The following is a 24,754-nucleotide window of genomic DNA, read 5'->3' as shown; positions in this document are numbered from 1 at the left end:
GAAACATTCCTTCCCCAAGAAGGACAGTATTCAAATATTGAAAATAGCTATTGAATAGAAAATATACTGTACATATGCAACATATTAGAACAAAGATACAGTGGATGTAAAAAGTCTACGCCAGGTTTTTATGATTAAAAAAATCAATATAAATAATTTCAGATTTTTTTCCACTTTAATATCACATAAAATCTGTGCAATTCAACTGAATCACAACGTTGTATAATTCAGAGGGGGGAAAATAAACATAAACTAAAATAATGCAGTTCCATAAATATGCCACTCTCTTGAGGATGTGGCTGTGTTCAGAAGTTAACCAATCTGATTCAAACTCATGATAAATAGTAGTCGCTACAAAACTACCATCAATAAAGTAACACTGTTTAACGCCATATGCTGCAGATGTAACAGGTTCACACAGGCTACCATGTTAGCTGCCCCTCTGTGACTACCAGGAGTTGTTCCTTGGTTTCAGCAAGATGAGCAATTGTATGCATTTCAGGAAACCACAAAAATATTTTTGTCTTATCCACAAAATATCAGTGGACAGCTTCATTTCTTCACTAATGTAGTGACAAGTGCCTGCCAGATATACATCCATTGTCATGGAAGTTCACATATCAGCAGTAAGGCTGGCACAGCAATTTGTCTCATCTCAGCAATGGCCTTCTTTCATTGGGCAGTATACCTGACCTCTATCATAGATTTTAAGGTTTTTGTTCTCAAAGATAGTGTAAGTAGGGTTCAGTAACTGAGCGAATGCCCTAAAACCCACATCTTCAACAACAAAAAACTGTTGTGTGTCTTTAACAATCATGTGCACTGATGCCTTGTGCAGTTTCACTTCCATGTTACAGTAGGAAAGATTTACTGGTGAAAAAAACAATTTGACGGCCAAGATTGCTCATCTCCTCTGGAGGCTGAACTAGTTCTGCTTTAAAGTGGAAGTAAAACTCTCAGTGGATCCACTTTGTCAGCAGAGGAATGGAAATCACTTCAGGAGAGAAATACAGTAAGTATCTTAATTGGAGCTGAACTACATGAATTATATGAACCTGCACTACACAAGGAGTTTTGTAGGTCTTGGTTAACAAAATTAACTTTATTAACTGATAACCTGAGGACTTTAGACACCAATTTTGAGTCAAAAATAATTTACATGTAAAGTCTGAGTAACAGTAAAACAGATGTTTTAAACAAACCTGTACATGTATTTCGTGAGGAGAGGAATGTACAATAGTTTGTGTAAAGGTTTGCTTACTTACTAAAGGTTTGTAAAAGTATATTGTAAAAGTTTGCTTACACTATAAAATTAGGTCATCTTAAAATGATAAAGAAGTTTTTTGACTGAACAGTTTATATTAAAGTTTTTCTTCCACACATATCTTAACATTGCATTCATTTAAGATGCAAGGATTCAAGCTAAACTTAATTTTAAAAATAAAGCAACTGTTATTTCCTCATTATAACCCCAAATTACTCAAATGTCTGTTTACAGGAAGGAATACTTTATATAACAACACAGAGTTTATTTAAACACAGGTAACACTTTGCTATTTATCTAAGCCAATGTGACTAGGTGCATGCTTGTGAGTGCATGCGTGTGTGTGTCCCCTGTTTACATTTCTGTGTCTTCTGTCATGTGGAGTAGAGAAAATAACAGAAGCAAGTTGTGAAAATGGATGAATTAGTGCAGACCAACATCACAGCTCAGACAGGAGGGAACATCTGTGCTCCTGTGCTGCATGGGAATCAGATTCAAGGATCAGTGACATTAAACATTACATATGGAGGTAAGAGATGAATTTGTTTTTCCAAATGAGCATCTTTCATGAGCGATCATAATTAATATTTATTTGTAATGACTTGGTGTGTATATATGATTATAACAGCCCACAGTTTTCAGTCTGTGAATCCTCATTATGTAGGAGATATTTATTCCTCTCTGTTCAGTAATATAGATAATTAAATTAGTCAAGTTCTGATTTTCTAATGTTCTCTGCTCCAGCTGAGGAAAAGTCCAGTTCCAGCAAAAGCACAGTTCAGACTGAAGGCTTTTCAGGGAGTCTCAATGAAGGTCTGTTTATACAAATCACTGATTAATTACATCTGCTTATGGATGTCACTGCTTATTTACTGACAGTGACATCTGAATATGGACATAGCTGCTCATTTAATGTAATTCTTCTCTTACTAATAGTATTTGTCTATCAAGTCAAATTTATCATTCCTTAATATAATTTGTTTACATTGGGATGAAATGTCCAACCTTCCAGACCATGATGAGGCATATAAAGAGCACAATGCAGTACAGAGGACTACATAAGTGTACGATACAGTGTCTCAGCCCTGGGGGGTGGTGCAGAAAATAGCAATAAATACATTAAGTACACAAGACAATGTTAATTACTTTAAACCTAAAATGATACATCACACAAATGGAGGTGTGTGGTAGTAGAACACAACAATAATAACTAGATTTGCATTTCCTGAAGGAAATCTATAGTGCTTGAAATGAGCTGAAAGTGTGTGTGTGTGTGTGTGTGTGTGTGTGTGTGTGTGTGTGTGTGTGTGTGTGTGTACATATAGCTGCAAGGTGGTTGCTAACTGGTTTTTATGGTCTTGCCAGGTGGTTGGTTGCTATGGCATCTTGAGTTTTACTAGGTGGTTACTAACTGTTTGCTATTGTATATCAGCTGATTGCTAGGGTGTTACCAAGTGGTTGCTATAGAGTCCCAGGTGTGTGTGCGTGTTAGCGTGTATGTATTTGGCAGACATATGAAGAGGCAGAGAGGAGGGACAGTAAATGTGTGCTGGGTATGTGGAACTGAGTGGCTTATTGTGACATCAACGACGACAATTGGAATTTGAATTCTGAACATTGACTCCCGTTATGAATTTTTGAAGCCACCAAGATGGCCGAACCGGGAGCAGTACTTGCACTGTAGATGTAAATTGGAGCTAAAGTACTGTGCAATAGAGTGTTGATTGTGTTCACTGTGACTGTCTTCTTTGTAACCACGGCCCATCTGCTCTTTGTTGCATCTATTGTTTATGTATCTATTTAAACCCCTGTGTACTAGAGTGGTTGTCGGTCATTGTTCTGGTCCATGTTAGTGTCAGTGTTTGTGTGTTTTGCTCTCATGCTTATGTTCGTGTGCTTGTTTATATCACGTTGCACTGTTTGTTCGCTGTGAGTGATGTAACCTGTATTGTTTTGTTGTGTGTAATAAATGTCTGTCTTTGTCAAGAGACGTTTGTGCGTACTGCTCCTTGCCCTGCGGCACTCGGCCAGTCGCAATTTTCACATTTTACTATGTTAACAAATTTAAAATCAAAAATTCAAATATTACAAATTCGAATATATATTAATTTTGCTGAAATTCAATATGCCAGATTTAGATTTAAAATTGGAATTAAAAATATCTGATTAAGCATACAGGATATGAAAGTTAAACAATCAAGTCTGCCTCAAGTTGACCCAACATCGAGCCAGTCAAGTCAGGCTCCATTATTATATCCACAGAATGTATCCTAGCCAGTACGGTAGGTTAGAGTTCAGGCTACTGTTGAACTAGAATACTGCTGAAATACAGGATTCATTGCTGACACCTAGAAGTGCAAAGTAAACATAACATCTATGCTAGACAACAATAAGAACAATAATAACAGTAACAAACAATACCAGACAATAAGTAGTAGAGTTTCAGTTACTCAACATAGGTGCAGAAATGTATGTACATTAAGTGGTTTGGGCTGTATTAATTGCAGAAAACCGAAGAAGAATAAGAAGTATGAGGAATAACAATAACCCCCCCACCCCACCCAAGTCAAGTGGAACAGCCTGCCGCGTGCAAGGGGGCTTCAACCATTGTTTATAGCCACACCTTCCGTGATGGCACACACCTGTGCAGAAGTTGATGCTAAATGTCTGTCTATTTAAACCCCTGCCTGTGTGAGCCTTGTCAATGGTCATTGTTAGTGTTAGTTTTGTTGTTTATATATCCACTGTTAGCGTGATCCAGCATTTAAGTGTCATTGTTATTGTCTACGCTGTCTGTTGTTATGTGTGAGTGCCTCAAGTGTCATATATGTTTTATGTTATTAAATGTATCACCAAATTGAGGGAGTCTCTGCGTCCTGCTCCACGCCCTGTGGCACTCGGGCCACTGTTACAGTTGCTAGGTGATTTTTATGGTCTTGCTAGGTTGTTGCTATGGTATCCCAGGTGGTTGCTATTGTGTTACCACATGGTTGCTATGGAGTCCCAGATGTGTGTGTGTATGCATGCACACGTGTGTGTTTAAATGTGCGCACAGGCATGTGTGACTGCGTGTGTTAGCATGCATGTGTATATGGCAGAAGTGTGAAGAAAGAGAGGATAAGAGGAGAGGTCATGCGCGTTTGCTCTGTCTGAGACAGTGGCCTGTTGTGATGTCACTGGCAGTTAGAAAATTCCACTGTTCATTTTTATAGGAGGTTTTTAGTTTTTAAAACTTAAATTTATTAAAAACCACAAATCATTGCTGAGACCTTCAAAAGGCAGTTGGACCAGAGTCCGTATATTAAACGGTTCAGGATGTATTTGTTGCGGACAGAAATTCACAATACAAGCTTCACAGGGTGGGTGCCTTTTCAACAGCCAGCGAGATAAATAGGGATTAAAGAAAAAAGAAGAAAAATGTGATGTAATTGTAATCTTTTCCAAAAGATAGGTTGCCAGGCATACTACAACTGAACTTTTTCTTGAGCAGAGGGATAGAAATACATTAAAATTAAAATGTAATGGCCTTTGTGTTTTCTTATTAGGATGGATTGAAAAATCTAAACTCCACAAATCAAAACTGGAGAAGGAATATCAGGAATTTCATGAAGGATTCTCACAGCACGTAACCTCAACCCTTCTAAATGAGATCTACACAGAGCTCTACATCACAGAGGGGGGGAGTGGAGATATCAGTAATGAACATGAGGTGAGACAGATTGAGACAGCATCCAGGAGACCAGCAACACCCATCAAATGCAACGACCTCTTTAAACACAAACCCATCAAAAGATTGCTGACTAAAGGAGTTGCTGGAATTGGAAAAACAGTCGCTGTGCAGAAGTTCATTCTGGACTGGGCTGAAGGAAGAACAAATCAGGATGTCAACTTCATATTTCCAATTCCTTTTAGAGAGCTGAATTTAATGAAGAAAAAAATGTTTAGTCTGATGGATCTGCTTCATGATTTTTTCCCAGAAACAGAACAACTACAATTAATAGACTGTGATGTTTACAAAGTCATGTTCATCTTTGATGGCCTGGATGAGTGTCGACTTCCTCTAGATTTCCAGAACAATGAGAGATTGTGTGATGTAACAGAGTCAACCTCAGTGGATGTGCTGCTGACAAACCTCATCAAGGGGAATCTGTTTCCCTCTTCTCTCCTCTGGATAACCTCTCGACCAGCAGCAGCCAATCAGATCCCTCCTGAGTGTGTTGACCTGTTAACAGAGGTACGAGGGTTCAGTGACCCTCAGAAAGAGGAGTACTTCAGGAAGAGAATCAGTGATCAGAGCCTGGCCAATAGAATCATCACACACATGAAGTCATCAAGAAGTCTCTACATCATGTGTCACATTCCAGTCTTCTGTTGGATTGCAGCCACTGTTCTAGAGAGAATGTTGGGTGAAGCAGAGAGTGGAGAGATCCCCAAGACTCTGACTCAAATGTTCACACACTTCCTGATCTTTCAGACTAAACACAAGGACAGAAAGTACCATGGAAAAATTGACACTGACTCTCAGACTAAAGAGAGAATTCTGGTATTGGGAAAACTAGCTTTTGAACTGCTGGAAAAGGGCAACCCTGTCTTCTATGAGGAAGATCTGAAAGAGTTTGGCATTGATGTCAAAGAAGTGTCAGTGTACTCCGGAGTGTGTACCCAAATCTTCAGAAAAGAGTTTATGCTGCACCTGGGGAAGGCATTCAGCTTTGTACATCTGAGCATTCAGGAGTTTCTGGCTGCTTTATATGCATTTCTCTTCTTCATATCCAAAAGAGATTTGCCAGAACAGCAATCCACTGGATTCCTAAGTGGGATTACAGGATCAAAAACAATGTCTGATTTCCTTATGAATGCAGTGGACAAGGCCTTACAGAGTCAAAATGGACACCTGGACCTTTTCCTCCGTTTCCTTCTGGGTCTCTCACTGGAATCCAATCAGACTCCCTTAGGAGGCCTACTGACACAGACAGGAAGCAGCTCTCACAGCAAAGAGGAAACAGTGAAATACATAAAGAAAATGATCAGTACGAATCCCTCTCCAGAGAAATCCATCAATCTGTTCCACTGTCTGAATGAACTGAATGATCATTCTCTAGAGCAAGAAGTCCATACACACCTGAACAGAGGTGGTGACCATTGTCTCAGTGGAGCCAGGCTCTCTCCTGCTCAGTGGTCAGCTCTGGTGTTTGTCTTGCTGAACTCAGAAGAGAAGTTGGACGAGTTTGACCTGAGGAAATATGACCCATCAGAGGCATGTCTACTGAGACTGCTGCCCGTGATCACAGCATCCAGAAAAGCTCTGTGAGTATTTTCAGTCATAAACGCATTACTGCACTGGGGGTGAGTTTCCCAAAAGCACCATAAGACTAGACACAGAAGCCTAAGTACATTGTTAACGCCAACATAAATTACTGGCAATTAAGCATTCTCAAAAGTTGTATTAAAATAAATGACATTAAAATAAAACAAATCTTCTTTTATTGAATTCATGGTAATAATTTAGACCCTTGTTCAGTGGGTAAGATTTAGTGGGCAAGATAAACTTATACTGAAGGTGTTGCATACTGTCTCAATGAGCAACTGTTTGGCCAGTAGCTCCAATTTTGCATTTTCTGGGCAGCAGTGGCCTACGGGTAATAGAAGTTGGCTTGGGACTGAAAGGTTGGCAGTTCAATCCACTGAACCAGTAACATCCATGGCTGAAGTACCCCTGAACAAGGCACCTAACCCCCAATTGCTCTTTGGGCACTGCAGCAAGTTATGAATCACTGTTTATGACAAAAGCTGTGCAAGGATGCATGAGAGTGAAAATGCGTGCAAGCGACTGGAAATGCATGTGAGAGCAAGTGAAACTGAGGGAGTGACTGAAAAGCTTTTAAGTGAGAAGATGAATTTGAGGGAAGAGATTTTTCATCTCTGCTAGTCTGCTTGCAATATGTGAAGGTGACTGATTGATGTATATCTACATTTACTTACTATATACAATCACATAGTTTTGATCAATTTGCACTTTTTTGGGTATATCTAATGAACAAATGTATTAATAATCTCCTATATTCAAGTTCCTGCTTTTGTAGAAATTCCACTTTTCAATACCTGAATAGAAACCTAATGGCCACCTCTGACCATCTGACCATGCCAGAACGCCCTCATTTAATCAAACGTTTAATCAAATAATAGTTCAGCCAAATAATAGATGTTACGCAAATACTGTCAAACATAGATATGCTATTTTTCTCTTTGCAGGTTATCAGGCTGCAGTATTAGAGAGGAAGGTTGTGCTGCTCTGGCTTCAGCTCTGAGGTCAAACCCCTCATCACACCTGAGAGAGCTGAATCTGAACTACAATGAACCAGGAGACTCAGGAGTGAAGCGGCTCTCTGCTCTACTGGAGGATCCACACTGTAAACTGGAGAAACTAGAGTGAGTTACTGACTTACTGTCTCTTTATTTACATACATCATTGTGTCTGTCATATACAAAAGCACATACATAACGGTGTTTTTCTCTCTGGCATACACGTACACACATAAATTATTTTCTTTGAAACAAGCAACAAATATATACAAAATCAACTATGAATAAGCGAAGGTGTGTGTGTGTGTGTGTGTGTGTGTGTGTGTGTGTGTGTGTGTGTGTGTGTGTGTGTGTGAAAGAGACAGAGAATATGTATACATTATAGAGTGTATTTGTGAGTGATATATATTTTGTGTGTCATGCATGTGTGCTTGTGTGACTGAGTGTGTATGTCTGTGTTTACCTTGGTGGGTCTGTTTGCCTGCATGCATGTCTATGTTTGCCTATGTGTGTGTGTGTGTGTGTATTGTTTCCCTTCATGTCTGTGTTTCTGTGTGTGTTGTCAGTGTGTTGCTGTTGACTGTTTGTGACTGTTTTTCTCCAAGACTGTGTGAGCACATGTGGGTAGATGCATGTGCATTGTGTGTGTGTGTGTTTGTGTGTGTGTGTGTGTGTATCAACAAATATAATTGCGATGCTCTGATATTCAATTAGTCTTGTGAGTTTTGTGACGTAGAGATTGTAAAGAACATTTGTAGTTTGTGTACTAACTGAACTGTGTGTGTCTGTGTGGCGTAATATGTTGTGTGACAGATATTTTATGTGTTTGTGTGCCTATGTGTGTGTACATGTATACTTTGTGCCTGTGTATGTGAGTCAATGGGTGTGTCTGTGTTCATTTGTGTGTGTTTGTGTGTCAGTGCGTATGTGTCCTTGCATGCATGCGCACATTTTTGTGTGTGTGTGTGGGCAGGCATGCATGATTGTGTGTATTCTTGAGAAAAATAAGGGAACACCATTACGATATACATTTGTATGTGTGACAGAGAAAGATACAGTGATGGTGTACATATGTCTGCACTTTTTTTTGTGTGTTTGCATACTTGTATCTGTGTGTGTGTGTGTGTGTGTGTGTGTGTGTGTGTGTGTGTGTGTGTGTGTGTGTGTGTGTGTGTGTGTGTGTGTGTGTTGAGCTGTAAGTGTCAGGAGTTTTTCTCCTTATCTCTGTAGGCTGACTTTGGGCAGTATTAGAATGCAAGGCTTTACTGCTTTGACTTCAGCTCTGAGGTCAAACCCCTCATCACACCTGAGAGAGCTGAACCTTGGCTACAATAAACCAGGAGACTCAGGAGTGAAGCAGCTCTCTGGTCTACTGGAGGATCCACACTGTACACTGGAGACACTACAGTGAGTTACTGACTTACTGTCTCTTTATACACACACACACACGACTCCTTTTTTGTCACATACACAAACACAGACATCTACCACACACACCACACACACACATAAATTGCATCTTTTCTTTCACAAATACACATATACAATTGCAGGGGCACCACACAACATACACAAACAACAAAAGCATACAAAATCAACTGAATCAGGAAAGGTGTGCGTGTGAGAGAGAGAGAGAGAGAGAATGCGTGTACACTGTAAACTGTGTTTGTAGATTGTGCCTCATCCCTACCTCCATCCCTCAGACTGTCCTCTAAGAAACGTCAAGCTCCGCCACTGCCTGTGGCGCCCCGATCACCACCAGAAAGATGTTGTCACTGTAGCAGCTGGGACCTGCTAATGTTATCACTGTAGCATAGCAGCAGAGACCTAAGAGTATCAATGTGGCACACTACTTGAGATTGGGATATCTCCTTCCTCTACAGCATATGATGGTGGGTGAGATGATGTGGTAGCGAGCACAACTGGCTCTCTACCACATCAGCCCACCCACCATCATATAGTCCCTGCTGCTACAGTGCTAACATTAGCAGTACATGTTTTCAAAAGAAGCTCAGACACAGCATGCCTGTAATGTCCCTCATTCCACTGCTTATCAGAAACAGAAAAACAGAGAGAGTTCATCTCAGATACTGTAAATATGGCAAATCAGCATCATGTAAGATACGAGCCACAGTGTTTGGTGCAGAGCACAAAGGTTATTAAGTCAGCTCTTTTTAATATTAGGTTGCTCATGAACAAATCTCATTTAATTAATGGTTTTATTATAGCCCATAGACCTGATTTTATGTTTTTAACTAAAACATGCTTAAATGAAACTATATTAACTCAATCAGCACCACCACACTTTATAAACATCTCTTGAGCCAGCCAGAAAGGTGGAAGTACACCTGCGCTATCTATTTAAAAATCTCAATATCAGACAAGCTATCCACCAATGAAACTGTGACTGGTCCATCGCCACGTTAAATTATCATGAAAATGTCCCAGTTTAGCGCAATTAAAAATATCAATTTAATCAATACAGTGAGGCACCTTAAATCATCTATGCCCAGCCTTGATACCTTAGCTAGTATCCATTTAAAGAATGTGTTTCACTCAATATCACACAACATTCTTCAGATAGTAAACATCTCACCCTTATTGGTTGTTTTTCCTAAGACATAAAAAAATGCAGTGTTGCAGCTGCTATTTAAAGAGAGAAACTTGGAAGCAATGGGGTTGGGTAATTACAGAAATATATCAAATTCATCGTTTACTGGGAAAATCATTGAGAACTGTTTTCAAGCAACTTACTGATTTCCTGTCCACAAATGGCTGTGTAGTCCACAAATGGCTGTGCAGTCCACAAATGGCTGTGCAGTCCACAAATGGCTGTCATTTTTACTACATTTCTTGGCAAAGACCATCCTGAGGTGACAAATATCGGAGTATCTTTTCCTATTTTTATGTGAAGCCCTTTGAATTGCTGTTGTGTATGAGATGTGCTATACAAATAAACTCGCCTTGCATTTCTTACAGTATATTTGTGTTTGTACATGTTGGAGAGAAACAGACAGTGATGGTGTGCATAGGCATGTATTTTTGATTATATGTGTAAGATTGAAAGATTGTGTTTTGGGCTGTGTGTTGAGCTTTAAGTGTGAGACATTTCCTTCTCTCTGCAGGCTGGTTAACTGCTGTATTACAACAAAGGGCTTTGCTGCTCTGGCTTCAGCTCTGAGGTCAAACCCCTCATCACACCTGAGAGAGCTGAATCTGAACTACAATAAACCAGGAGACTCGGGAGTGAAGCAGCTCTCTGCTCTACTGGAGGATCCACACTGTAAACTGGAGAAACTACAGTGAGTTACTGACTACTTGTTTCTGTACACACACAAACACACGATTGCATTTTTGTCACATACACAAACACAGACATAATGGTGTTCGTCTACCACACACACACACACACACACACACACACACACACACACATAAATTGCATCTTTTCTTTCACAAATACACATATACAAATGAAAGGGCACCACACAACATACACAAAAAACAAAAACAACTGAATCAGGAAAGGTGTGTGTGTGTGAGAGAGAGACAGAGAGAGACAGAGAGAGACAGAGAGAGAGAGAATGCGTGTACACTGTAGATTATGTTTGTGTGTGCCTGATATTTTACATGTTGTGCCTGTGTTTGTGGTGAGTGCATGCAGGTCTGTGTTTGCCTGCTTGTGTGTCTGTTCGCCTGCGTGTCTTTGTGTGGTGGTGCGTGTGTGTGTGTGCATGTTTGTGAATGTAATTAGTCGTGCCTGTGTGTTTGTGTGAAAGAGACGAAAATGATTACACATACTGCTTCCTTGCTATTTAGACGCTTCTCTGCTTACCTCCTACTTCTTTATATGTTTCCTATGCCTCTGCTTTCTTTCAGAAAGTTCTTTTTACAAGTTTGGGTATCTCAGATTATTTCAAAGAACCATGAAACTATGAAAGTCGTTGCTTTTTCGTGTAATTTTCACATTTTTAAGATTAGTTCCATGGATACTAGAGCAGGAAAATTCCTGTTGGAAAGAAACATCAGAAAATGGCTCTTCTGGTTTCTGAGCATATGTGCTGTCAAAATTGTTGCAGTCACCTACAGAAAATGACAGTAATGGAAATGGGTTTTTAGAGCTTGTTATGCGAGTTAAAAGCTGGCATTCTGGTACTTGACGAAAAGAAACAGAGTGTGAGTGCTGGCAATGGACCACCTTCCAGCGGCTTAGTGGAGCAGCAAGCAGTGGAGACACAGAGCCAGACCCATGGAATCCATGAACAGAGCCAGTACCATGAGTACAGACGACAGGAATAATCACTGGATCCGGGTCAGGGCCAAACCCAAACGATGTGCTACATATGGCTCTGTGGTGTTCTCCCCCAACTAACAGCATTTGTTCTCCTACTGGAAATGCTGATGTTAAAGCTAACACAGCTGATCAGAGACTTTAGCCTAATATGAGATCACTTCATCTGCAGGGCACATTTGACCCACTGCCCCCCCAGCTTGAGCACTACAGCATGGCCACAGAGTCTCAGCCTGTGGACACGGTTGACACCCTCATAACAGAAGATGAGACCATCAGTGGCATGAAATATGCGAAACATATAGTTCGCTGTGAGCTGAACATCGGTTACATAGTAAACTGCCAACAATACTGACTGACTATACAACGGTGAAGCAGCTTATCGTGCATGTTGGCTAAAATGACACAAGAAAGCAGGAGTATGAGTTATTAAAAAAGGACTTTAATAACCTCTTCAACACAATTAGAATACTTGGCATTCAAACATTAATCAGAGTTCCTCACCTGCATGGAGAACAAATATTTTTCTCAAGTTTATTCAGATTAAACACATGTCTACACAAAAGCTGCAGGTCTGCCAACTTTTATTGACAACTTCAACCTGTTTTTTGGAAATAGGAAATTGTTTAGGTGAGCTGGACTACACACAAACAAGAAGGGTGCGAAGACCTTAACAGACAACTTAATTTTCTATCCACCATGGCCAGTGACAAAATACTGGCACAAGCAGCTAAGGACTCCTTTCCACCAGTGCATTGTATCGTTCGAGACCCACAACATCTTCCCCCCTCTGTGGTTGCCCTGAAGGGGCTGCAGACCTTGGATGAGAGCCATGACGACGATGGAGCTTATCAGCCTCCGGGAACCCAATAACCCCCATGAGGGCTCTACACTGTCCTCCACTCCCATTCCTCTCCACCCTCCACTTCATCTCCACTGCCCCCTCACCCTACATGAACCTCCCAGCAACAAAGGAGAAGCTGGTATTGGCTGGGATAAGGCTGTCACCTTCTTGGTCAGCCAGCCTTGGGTCCAGTGTAATATCAGCCCAGCTCCTCCTCCATCCTCATCTACTGCCTCATCCCTACCTCCATCCCTCAGACTGTCTTCTAAGAAACGTCAAGCTCCGCCACCGCCTGTGGCGCCCCGATCACCACCAGAAAGATGTTGTCACTGTAGCAGCTGGGACCTGCTAATGTTATCACTGTAGCATAGCAGCAGAGACCTAAGAGTATCAATGTGGCACACTACTTGAGATTGGGATATCTCCTTCCTCTACAGCATATGATGGTGGGTGAGATGATGTGGTAGCGAGCACAACTGGCTCTCTACCACATCAGCCCACCCACCATCATATAGTCCCTGCTGCTACAGTGATAACATTAGCAGTACTTGTTTTCAAAAGAAGCTCAGACACAGCATGCCTGTAATGTCCCTCATTCCACTGCTTATCAGAAACAGAAAAACAGAGAGAGTTCATCTCAGATACTGTAAATATGGTAAATCAGCATCATGTAAGATACGAGCCACAGTGTTTGGTGCAGAGCACAAAGGTTATTAAGTCAGCTCTTTTTAATATTAGGTTGCTCATGAACAAATCTCATTTAATTAATGGTTTTATTATAGCCCATAGACCTGATTTTATGTTTTTAACTAAAACATGGTTAAATGAAACTATATTAACTCAATCAGCACCACCACACTTTATAAACATCTCTTGAGCCAGCCAGAAAGGTGGAAGTACACCTGCGCTATCTATTTAAAAATCTCAATATCAGACAAGCTATTAGCTTCTCTATCCACCAATGAAACTGTGACTGGTCCATCGCCACGTAAAGTTATCATGAAAATGTCCCAGTTTAGCACAATTAACAATGTCAATTTAATCAATACAGTGAGGCACCTTAAATCATCTATGCCCAGCCTTGATACCTTAGCTAGTACCCATTTAAAGAATGTGTTTCACTCAATATCACACAACATTCTTCAGATAGTAAACATCTCACCCTTATTGGTTGTTTTTCCTAAGACATTAAAAAAGTGCAGTGTTGCAGCCGCTATTTAAAGAGAGAAACTTGGAAGCAATGGGGTTGGGTAATTACAGAAATATATCAAATTCATCGTTTACTGGGAAAATCATTGAGAACTGTTTTCAAGCAACTTACTGATTTCCTGTCCACAAATGGCTGTGCAGTCCACAAATGGCTGTCATTTTTACTACATTTCTTGGCAAAGACCATGCTGAGGTGACAAATATCGGGGTATCTTTTCCTATTTTTATGTGAAGCCCTTTGAATTGCTGTTGTGTATGAGATGTGCTATACAAGTAAACTTGCTTTGCATTTCTTACAGTATATTTGTGTTTGTACATGTTGGAGAGAAACAGACAGTGATGGTGTTCATAGGCATGTATTTTTGATTATATGTGTAAGATTGAAAGATTGTGTTTTGGGCTGTGTTTTGAGCTTTAAGTGTGAGACATTTCCTTCTCTCTGCAGGCTGGTTAACTGCTGTATTACAACAAAGGGCTTTGCTGCTCTGTCTTCAGCTCTGAGGTCAAACCCCTCATCACACCTGAGAGAGCTGAATCTGAACCACAATAAACCAGGAGACTCAGGAGTGAAGCAGCTCTCTGCTCTACTAGAGGAGCCACACTGTAAACTGGAGAAACTAGAGTGAGTCACTAACTTACTGTAACGGTGAGCAGTAAGGAGGCGGACATGATTTATTATGGGCAAATCCAGAATCAGTCATTGTAGCAGTCCAAGATCATAGACCCAACACAGAGAGCATGCGGATACGTTATCAAACGAACAAAAAATATAGGAAGGCAAACAGGGGTAGCAGGCTATAACAAAGGCTAGGAAACACAAAGGCTAGAATAAACACAAAGGCACGGAGTAAAAACTTATGGGCTTTCAAAACCATTAAAATAACCAAACACAAATGCAATGAAGCCTAACAATGAACAGCCAAGACACAAGGCACAAGACAGGCTCTAAATACCTGGACTTAACAAGACTGGAAATGAGGAACAGGTGTAGAAAATCAAATGAGGGTTGGGGAAAACGAAACTACGGAATGGAACTAAAATACACACGACATGGAAAACATGGAACACGGAAGCTGGGAGAGAGTAACTGTGACACACACTATCTTTTTATAGACAGACAGACACACACACCCACACTCACACAGACATAAGCACACCTTCACTGTCTTTTCCCGTCACGCACACTATAACGGTATCCCTCTCTCTCCCATACAGACACATGCACACATAAATTGCAGTTCTCTCTTTTCCTCATTAATTATATCTGTCTCTCTCTCTCTCTCTGGCTCACACAGACACACACCCCACACACATTGTCAGTTTCTTTCAATTTATTAATTTTATCTAATTTATTAATGATTAATAATTCAGTTTCAACTCATGAAAGTTGCTAGTTTGATATGTGATTATTTCTCATATACCAAAAATTAGAACATCACTCCTAACTCAGTTAGTATAGAAACATATAACTGAATTGATCAGGATGGATAATGCAAATGAATAAGGAACAAGTATTGAAAAGAATAATGAAACCATGAACACATCAAATAATAGAAGCAAACATCACAATTTGAAGATTATATTAAAATAGCCACATATTACAGGCTGATTACCATTTGACATCATAGTGGGTTAAATAGTAAGTTGTTACTTTGTGAATCTGTGGCAAATAGAAATATATTTGTGAACATATCTATGTGGGATAAGAAAAGTCTGATGTAATTTATGGTCACAGTTCTTTGAAGCATAACCAGGCTGGTAACAGTTCCATACATTTCAATCAGTGAGTTTTATGACACCTAAGATGAGGGGGAAAGATCAGAAAGCTAGGTCAGCATGATAAGCCATCAGCTAGGCCATTGGGGGTCCTGGGTTCTGTCCGTCACCCAAGGGTGAGTGAAAGCCCACCCTGACCAGGCTGAAGTTTCATCAGAAGAATAATATTAGTCTTAGCTTCATTAAACACACTTGCAATATTACATAATGTTTCTCTCTGTTGTGAGATTGTTTTCTAATCAACCAAAGCGATGTGAATATGGATTTGTTATATATTGCACATGTGTGTGTTTGTGTGTTTGATTATGTGTGTTGAGCTACAAGTGAAAGTTTTTCTCATTTTTCTCTGCAGGCTGTCTAACTGCAGTATTAGAGAGGAAGGTTGTGCTGCTCTGACTTTAGCTCTGAGGTCAAACCCCTCATCACACCTCAAAGAGCTGAATCTGGGCCACAATAAAGCAGGAGAATCAGGAGTGAAGCAGCTCTCTGCTCTACTGGAGGATCCATACTGTAAACTGGAGAAACTACAGTGAGTTACTGTCTCTCTCTCACACACACACACTGTAAGTGTATCTCTCTCTCTCTCTCTCTCTCTCTCTCTCTCTCTCTCTCTCTCTCTTGCTCTCTCTCTCTCTATCACACACACACACACACACACACACACACACACACACAGCTACACACACACAAGCACACACCTTCTTCATGTATCAATCAGATACACATACCCACACTCCTCTCTCTCAGTGGAGTGTGTGTTGAGCTGTAAGTGTTGAGTTCTTCTCTCTTCAGGCTGGTTAACAGCAGTGTTACACACCCTCACTCCTCTATCTCACTCTTTCTCTATGTATACACACACACACACACATTTGCATGTTTGGGTTGTTTAGTGAAGAGTGGTGTAGCTTTATTTCTGAGTGTGTGTTTACAAATGTGTAGAAGAGACATTTTGTGTGTGTGTGTGCGCGCACGTGCACTCATGTCTGTGCACAAGTTGTGGGTGAGAGAGAAAGAAACTGATGGTGATGGCCTGTATTTTTGTATGTGTGTAAATTTGAGAGATGTGTGTGTGTCGAGCTGTAAATGTGAGGAGTTTTTCTATTTGCAGGTTATCTGGCTGCAGTATTAGAGAGGAAGGCTGTGCTGCTCTGGCTTCAGCTCTGAGGTCAAACCCCTCATCACACCTGAGAGAGCTGAATCTGAACCACAATAAACCAGGAGACTCGGGAGTGAAGCAGCTCTCTTCTGTATTGTGGGATCCACGCTGTACACTGGAGAAACTACAGTGAGTTACTGACTTATTGTCTCTTTATATACACACCCACATAATCAGTATATTTCTGTCTCAAGCATATACTTGTGCTTATACTCTTGCACAGTTTTTATCTCATAAGAACATCGTCACTAGTTGTAATACACACACTCTGACTGTATCTCTCTCACACACATACGTTTTGACTGTATCTGTCTATCACTGGACCATTTTCACTCACACACTCACACACACACACACACACACACACACACACACACACCTTTTTCTCACAAACATCAGTCTTTACTGTAACTTGCACATACACGCACACATTATTTTTAGTATAATAATAATAATAATAATACAAATAACAACAAAACAATTGCAAGCAAAGCACTACCACCACCAATATTAATAAGGAAGACTAGAGAGTTGTGTGTATCTGAGTGTTTGCATCTCACATGAATATAGAAAGACCTTATTTCCAAGGTGGCAAACTTTCACTCATTTATTTGACAGCCCATACATGAGGAAATTACATAGCATAATCCATGGTTCATCCGAACTGTGCATAATTACAGGGTCCTTCTGGTACCAGCGATGGCTCAAGTGTATACCGAACTGTCCGGAAATGTTCAAATATGATTCCAGTCCTATTCCAGGACTGCTCAGGAAGAGATCCATAAAGATCTCTCAAGCCTCTCAAATCTTCCTAAGATGCTTGCGGTTGTTTTAGTCTTGTGACTATCCATGGACTTAGGTTATTTGACTTTCCAGTTGATGATTTAAGATTAATTGCTGCTGGCCAAACAGAACTAATCTTATTTCTATCAACAACGAAAGCAAACTAAGTTTAAATGATAGTGTTATGGTGGGGAAAAAAAGTTTAGAACTAACTACACAAAGAACAGACAAACAGAATGTAACTCTAAAGAATGAATTCTTCTCACAAGAGGTTCAAAACTTGAAGTTTCTTCTTTTTTTTTTTGGAGGGCTTCAGACACTTGTTCTCCATTGTGTCTACTACTTAGCTGTTACAAAACAGCTTTCCGGAGTGTTTTGAAAGGACTGGTTGAACCTGCAGAGCTGGTTCCTCAAATTGTCTTAAACAAAAAAGAAAAGGGAAATTAAATGAAACACAAAGAATAGGTACACATTCTTCTAATCACTTGGCATCTAAGATTAGACACTAGTTTCTGGACATAGTAAATTGAATGTATTCGCCATTCTAACTTTACCTGAGCACTGGGTTTTTGTGTTTTAAAATTAAATAAGTAATATAAAACAGACAATAATATATAAGGAAACAGTTATATATTTTCCTAATAAAATTGATTATTAGGATACATTAGGTAAGTACCTTAGTAGCATTCATTCTGCCAATGACATCCATGACTTAAGCAGGCTTCCTCAGCCCGCTGTATCTAAGCTGAGGAGGTAATCAACTTACTAATAACTGTTTAAATAATAATGTGAGTATATGACTATCACAATAGTTTCATAAGTGGCTAATATAGCAAGGCATAGATGAAGCTGTATAAGTTAACAATGAGAAAGAAGATTCCATAATTGACCAACAATGGCAGCAGTTGGATTTTTGGCTCATGATAGTTCTGAAATGTTATGTTTTGCAGTCTATTATGATGAGGTAAGGCACAGTTAACTGGTTCAGGTTGAGAATCCTGTTGCCATCACTGGAGGGCACTGTGGATACATGAATCAAAAACCAATCAAAGCAGAATTGAAATGTTATACTGCTGTTACATTTTTTAAAAGATCCTTTGGGAAAGGTTAGACTCCAGTAGCGATTTGGGAATGTGGACTTTTAATAATCATAGCAAAATCTAAATATCTTAGAAGGCAGAACATACCTTCTTATTCCAAGTGGAGTTTTATGGTTTTTGAGTTCACCAGGTTCGGTCAGAAAACCATAAATTTGGCCATGTGTCTTTTGTATTGATTTGTCAAAGGCAAGGAAGATGGCCGGGGGGGGGGTTCCGCATTTTTCCGCTATTCCAGTCTAACCCAACCTCTGATCACGTATCCAGTCTAACCCAACCTCTGATCACGCATCCAGTCTAACCCAACCTCTGATCACGTATCCAGTCTAACCCAATCTCTGATCACGTATCCAGTCTAACCCAACCTCTGATCACGTATCCAGTCTAACCCAACCTCTGATCACGTATCCAGTCTAACCCAACCTCTGATCACGTATCCAGTCTAACCCAACCTCTGATCACGTATCCAGTCTAACCCAACCTCTGATCACGTATCCAGTCTAACCCAACCTCTGATCACGTATCCAGTCTAACCCAACCTCTGATCACGTATCCAATCTAACCCAACCTCTGATCACGTATCCAGTCTAACGCAACCTCTGATCACGTATCCAGTCTAACCCAACCTCTGATCACGTATCCAGTCTAACCCAACCTCTGATCACGTATCCAGTCTAACGCAACCTCTGATCACGTATCCAGTCTAACCCAACCGCTGATCATGTATCCAGTCTAACCCAACCTCTGATCACGTATCCAGTCTAACCCAACCTCTGATCACGTATCCAGTCTAACCCAACCTCTGATCACGTATCCAGTCTAACCCAACCTCTGATCACGTATCCAATCTAACCCAACCTCTGATCACGTATCCAGTCTAACGCAACCTCTGATCACGTATCCAGTCTAACCCAACCTCTGATCACGTATCCAGTCTAACCCAACCTCTGATCACGTATCCAGTCTAACCCAACCTCTGATCACGTATCCAGTCTAACCCAACCTCTGATCACGTATCCAGTCTAACCCAACCTCTGATCACGTATCCAGTCTAACCCAACCTCTGATCACGTATCCAGTCTAACGCAACCTCTGATCACGTATCCAGTCTAACGCAACCTCTGATCACGTATCCAGTCTAACCCAACCTCTGATCACGTATCCAGTCTAACCCAACCTCTGATCATGTATCCAGTCTAACCCAACCTCTGATCACGTATCCAGTCTAACGCAACCTCTGATCACGTATCCAGTCTAACCCAACCTCTGATCACGTATCCAGTCTAACCCAACCGCTGATCATGTATCCAGTCTAACCCAACCTCTGGTCACGTATTCAGTCTAACCCAACCTCTGATCACGTATCCAGTCTAACGCAACCTCTGATCACGTATCCAGTCTAACCCAACCTCTGATCACGTATCCAGTCTAACCCAACCGCTGATCATGTATCCAGTCTAACCCAACCTCTGATCACGTATCCAGTCTAACCCAACCTCTGATCACGTATCCAGTCTAACCCAACCGCTGATCATGTATCCAGTCTAACCCAACCTCTGGTCACGTATTCAGTCTAACTCAGTCGCCTTTTATAATTTAGTCATTCTGTGCTGGATTAATGCATCTGCACCAGTCATGAAAATAACCTCTGAACATGTATTCAGTCTAAGCCAACCCAAAATAATAAACAACATTTCTGCCAACACATTCTTTTGCCATGGTCTTATACCTTATTTCCGCCACACCCACAAGTCTGCTCCATGGTGTTATTTGTTTAAGGTTAGTGCGGCTGCATCCACGAGCAGCAGCACCAGTTGCACTTTCATGCCATTAAAAAGTATTTTCACTGAACTCAAAACCACCGAGTCATCTCCACCTCACTTTGTTCCCTCAACCTTGCTATCTTTCACTTGTAAAGATAACATGGGGCCTAAATATAAAGCCCAAACTTATCATAAATCTCGCCATATAGACACACAGCCCCGGTGTGCACTGGATGATTACAATGAGCACATGCATAACTGTTTAGTGTTGGCTGATTAACATTATTGATGTAACCCAATAAGAACCAAACCTTCACACCAAAGTCACATTACAACATAACAGGCAGGTACGACTCCAGTGTGTGTGTGTCTGAGCATTTTTATGTGTTCACACATTTTAATCAGTTCACACTGATTTTATATGTGATTTTGTATGTCTGATGCCTGACAATGATGAATGTGTGTTCACGTGTGATCATTCTAATTCTCTGTCTTACAGCATCTGCACATGATATACATGACCTGATCTGAGGGTAGCCAAAGACATGCACACATAATTTTACATTTGATTTTCCTTTGTAATGTGTGTTAGTGTCAATATGTGTGAACATGGCTGCAACACAGGGCTGTGTGTCCTCCCTATGTCTTCCAGCAACTGGACAGCCACACACCTGACCTGGACACCACACACACACACACACACACACACACACACACACACACACACACACCTGACCTGGACACCGACACACAAAAGACTTGGACACTACACACCTGACCTGGAAATCAATACTCCTGATCTGATCTAAAAAAAACTGCCTTCCCATTCTCTAGTGCTCATTATACATTTTTGTAATTACAGTAAATAATTTAAGGAATTTAAGTAATTAAATCAGTAAATAATTTAAGTAATTAAGTAATTAAAGTAATTAATTTATTTAATTTAAGTAATTAAATACATTTAATTTAAATGATTTAAGACCTGTGTTTTGTTTACCAGGTTGTTGGTTATTTTGGTTTGTTCGGTTGTCTGTAGATTTGGTGTAGCTAACATAGTTTCTGTCAATGTTGCTTACTGGTTAATTTCTGAGTCCTACCTACTTCTGTGCAGTTGATGTTTTGTTAATCAGCCTTGTGTCCTTTTCTCTGTCAATATATTTTCCTTGCCTTTTGCTTAATAGATGTTTAATTTAGGTTTGCCTTAGTGTTTCCCACATGCTACATATCTGTTTTAGCCTCTATGTTAGCCTCCCATGTTGTTTGTTAGTTCTTTCACTCTAAAGAATTCCTGCACTTGCATCCTGCCTCTCACTTCATCCCTGCTAAATGTTACACCATCTTGGATAATCAGATTTTTTTTCCCCCTTTGAATATGAAACTGTACTGAGAAAAAATGGAAGTTTTGTGTCTGATGTAGTTATGAGTATGATAATGGAATCATGTGGATAATGATTTGGATCCATTTTGAACTTCAAAGTGTTAATACAATATAATCAATGTTGTTTGAATCAACTGAAGGATTTGGGAATGTTGCTTTGAAAGGTATTGAAAGGTACTAGCTTTCAAAACTTGCTAGCTACATTAGTTTCATATCTCCAGTGCAAAACAAGACATTGGACTGCATTTGCACAAGGCTTATGGAGCACCATCGTTGAGGTTACACTTACTACTGTATCATTTAACCAGAGCTCAGGGAGCACCCTGTGGGCGTTACACTTACTACTGTATCATTGCTGTACTGTATCAAATGTCATGTTTTCAGACTTGTTCAGTATTCAGACTTAAGCTATTGACAATAAATAAATTATGATGTATTTAAATCAAAGGCATTAACTGAAATCATCATTTACATGGTATTTTTTTGTATTGTGATGTGGCTGTCCCAATCTCCAATCTCTAAATTTCAATGTGGAAACAATGTGGAAATTATTTTTTATTTTTTATTTATGTAAATAACTTATCTTTTCATCAGTAGTGCTACATTCTTTTGCTCTCATGTTTTGCTGTCTTCTTGTTTATTTTTAGATAGTTGATAAGCCATGTCAAATATGATCGATCTGAAGTTGGCAATAGCTGAATGTTACATTTTAGATCACATTATGTCTGACGATGTCTGAACATGTTGCACTTACTCAAATTTACATATTTCCACTTAATGATTTTGTTCTCTGTATTCTCATGTACCTCTGTATAAAGCAAGTGTGCTTCTCAGCATCTCTGACTCTGTCACTCATTCTGAGAAACATGGCCCAGGGCACTGAGGAGGAACAATCAAACCCAGGCAAGGTAGACAGTGGCACCATAGGGATCAGGGTTAAGGAAAACGGATTTTTTTTCCTTACGCAATTTATGTTAACATTAAGTTTAGATTTATTTATAAGTTTAATTATAAAACATTATTAGAAATATTTTCATGTTACTACTGAAGCATAAATTTTAGTTCAAAGGCAGAGCCATGTTTTACCCACACCCCTGAATTTTAGAACAGGAAGTGAGACTGCATCCCTGTCCTTCATGCTCAGATGTTGAGTAGTTAGGTCCCATTGTTTTTAGGTCAATATGTTACAAAGACTTAAAATGACTGTGTAACTTTAATAATTGCTGAACACATGTTTCTCTAATAAATGTTTTTGTCTTTTGAAAATCTGTAAGATTTTGTGTTCAACTGTTCAAAACTGTTTACTATCCATGTATGGACTAGCATTTTTTAGTTATTCTCAAAAGTATCTTACATTTTCATTAATGAAACAGTCACCACCAAAACATTTACATTTACAGCATTTAGCAGACACTCTTATCCAGGGCAACTTACAAAAGTGCTTTGTCATTTAATGATAGAATACATCCTAGCCAGTACAGTAGGTTAGAGTCCAATATACCAATGAACTAGAATACAGTTAAAATACAGGGATAAATGCTGATGCCTAGAAGCACAAAATACATAAGTGCTCTCAGACAACAATCAGTGCAATAAACAATTACAAGTACTAGAGTTAGTCAACATAGGAGCAGTCAACATCAGTGCAATAAACTATACACTACAATATGTTTTAGTTAGTCAACATAGAAGCAGAGTCAGTGGTCATTTAAATATTCTACAAAAAGATGGGTCTTCAGTCTGTGTTTGAAGATTGCAAGGGGCTCTACTGTCCAGGCAACAAACGGAAGTTTGTTCCACCATCTAGGAGCCAGGACAGGGAATAGTCTCGATGCTTGTCTTCCATGAGACTTGAAGCATGGTATTCCAAGCCGAGCCATACTTGAGGTTTGAAGTACTCGAGGTACGGATCGGGCTTTGACCATTGACCTCATGTATGAAGGGGCTGGTCCATTTTTGGCTTTGTAGGCAAGCATCAAGGTTTTAAATCTGATGCGTGCAGCTACAGGGAGCCAATGAAGGGAGCGCAGCAGTGGAATAACATGTATGAACTTCGGAAGATTGAAGACCAATCGTACTGCTGCATTCTGGACAAGTTGTAGAGGTTTGATGGTTCTTAGAGGAAGACCAGCAAGTAGAGAGTTGCAGTAGTCTAGCTTTGAGATCACAAGCACCTGGGTAGCTTCCTGCGAAAGAAAGGGTCGAATCCTTCGTATGTTACAAAAGAGGAATCTGCAAGACCGGGTTAGATTAGAAACATGAGTTAAGAACGACAACCGGTTGTCCAAAGTTACGTCCAGGCTACGGGCAGCTTCGGATGGTGATACCAAGGAGTTCTCAAAGGAAACAGTGAGGTCATGGTAAGGGTTGGGAGTACCTGGGATGAACAGAAGCTCAGTTTTACTGGGGTTGAGCTTCAAGTGGTGGGCTGTCATTCATGATGCAATGTCAGTCAAGCATGCTGAGATATGTCTGGAGACCTGCGTGTCAGAGGGTGGAAAATAAATAAATAATTGAGTGTCATCGGCATAGCAGTGGCAGGAGAAACCAATACTGAGCCTTGTGGAACACCAGTGGAGAGTCTACACGGTTTGGATGTGGATCCTCTCCATGTCACTTGATAGGACCGTCCGTGCTGATAGGACTTAAACCATCTCCAAGCAGAACCAGTCACACCAAGCCTGGAAAGAACAGAGAGAAGAATGTTGTGGTTCACTGTGTCAAAGGCTGCTGAAAGGTCTAGAAGAATCAAAACAGATGACTGTTTGGCAGCTTTAGCAACATGAATTGTCTCAGTCACCGCTATGAGGGCCGTTTCTGTAGAATGTGCCGGTTTGTAGCCAGACTGATTGGGATCATGCAGCTGGTTCTGGGTGAGAAAAAGAGACAA

General features: G+C 40.2%; 1 protein-coding gene across 6 annotated transcripts; it reads left to right on the top strand.

Annotated features, from left to right (window-relative positions):
• Positions 1-974: 974 nt before the first annotated feature.
• Positions 975-23,130, top strand: LOC145652810 (NACHT, LRR and PYD domains-containing protein 3-like). Of its 6 annotated transcripts, XM_081704351.1 has the most exons (12): positions 975-1,012; positions 1,499-1,542; positions 1,652-1,793; positions 2,009-2,077; positions 4,810-6,571; positions 7,517-7,693; positions 8,798-8,974; positions 10,693-10,869; positions 14,357-14,533; positions 16,040-16,216; positions 16,796-16,972; positions 20,986-23,130. In XM_081704351.1, exons 3-12 carry the CDS (start codon positions 1,679-1,681, stop codon positions 20,996-20,998), a joined length of 3,021 nt encoding a protein of 1,006 aa, XP_081560477.1. In that variant the 5' UTR covers positions 975-1,012; positions 1,499-1,542; positions 1,652-1,678; the 3' UTR covers positions 20,999-23,130. The 6 variants fall into 6 exon arrangements, with proteins under 6 accessions (XP_081560477.1, XP_081560479.1, XP_081560480.1 ...); XM_081704353.1 differs by lacking the exon at positions 20,986-23,130 and having other exon boundaries at positions 16,747-16,953; XM_081704352.1 differs by lacking the exon at positions 1,499-1,542 and having other exon boundaries at positions 980-1,012.
• The last annotated feature ends 1,624 nt before the right edge of the window (positions 23,131-24,754 follow it).

The sequence above is a fragment of the Electrophorus electricus genome, chromosome 21 (assembly GCF_041902795.1).
Source record: "Electrophorus electricus isolate QZ-2024a chromosome 21, ASM4190279v1, whole genome shotgun sequence".
In the NCBI taxonomy this organism is placed as follows: Eukaryota; Metazoa; Chordata; class Actinopteri; order Gymnotiformes; family Gymnotidae; genus Electrophorus; species Electrophorus electricus.
Note: the sequence above shows the minus strand (reverse complement) of the source record. Positions and strands in the feature narration are given on the sequence as shown.

Coding starts and splice junctions, on each gene's coding strand:
- LOC145652810 (XM_081704351.1), top strand. CDS start 1,679: ATGGATGAATTAGTGCAGACCAACATCACAGCTCAGACAGGAGGGAAC. Junction 2,078..4,809: donor TTCAGGGAGTCTCAATGAAG/GTCTGTTTATAC, acceptor TTTTCTTATTAG/GATGGATTGAAAAATCTAAA. Junction 10,870..14,356: donor TGTAAACTGGAGAAACTACA/GTGAGTTACTGA, acceptor TTCTCTCTGCAG/GCTGGTTAACTGCTGTATTA.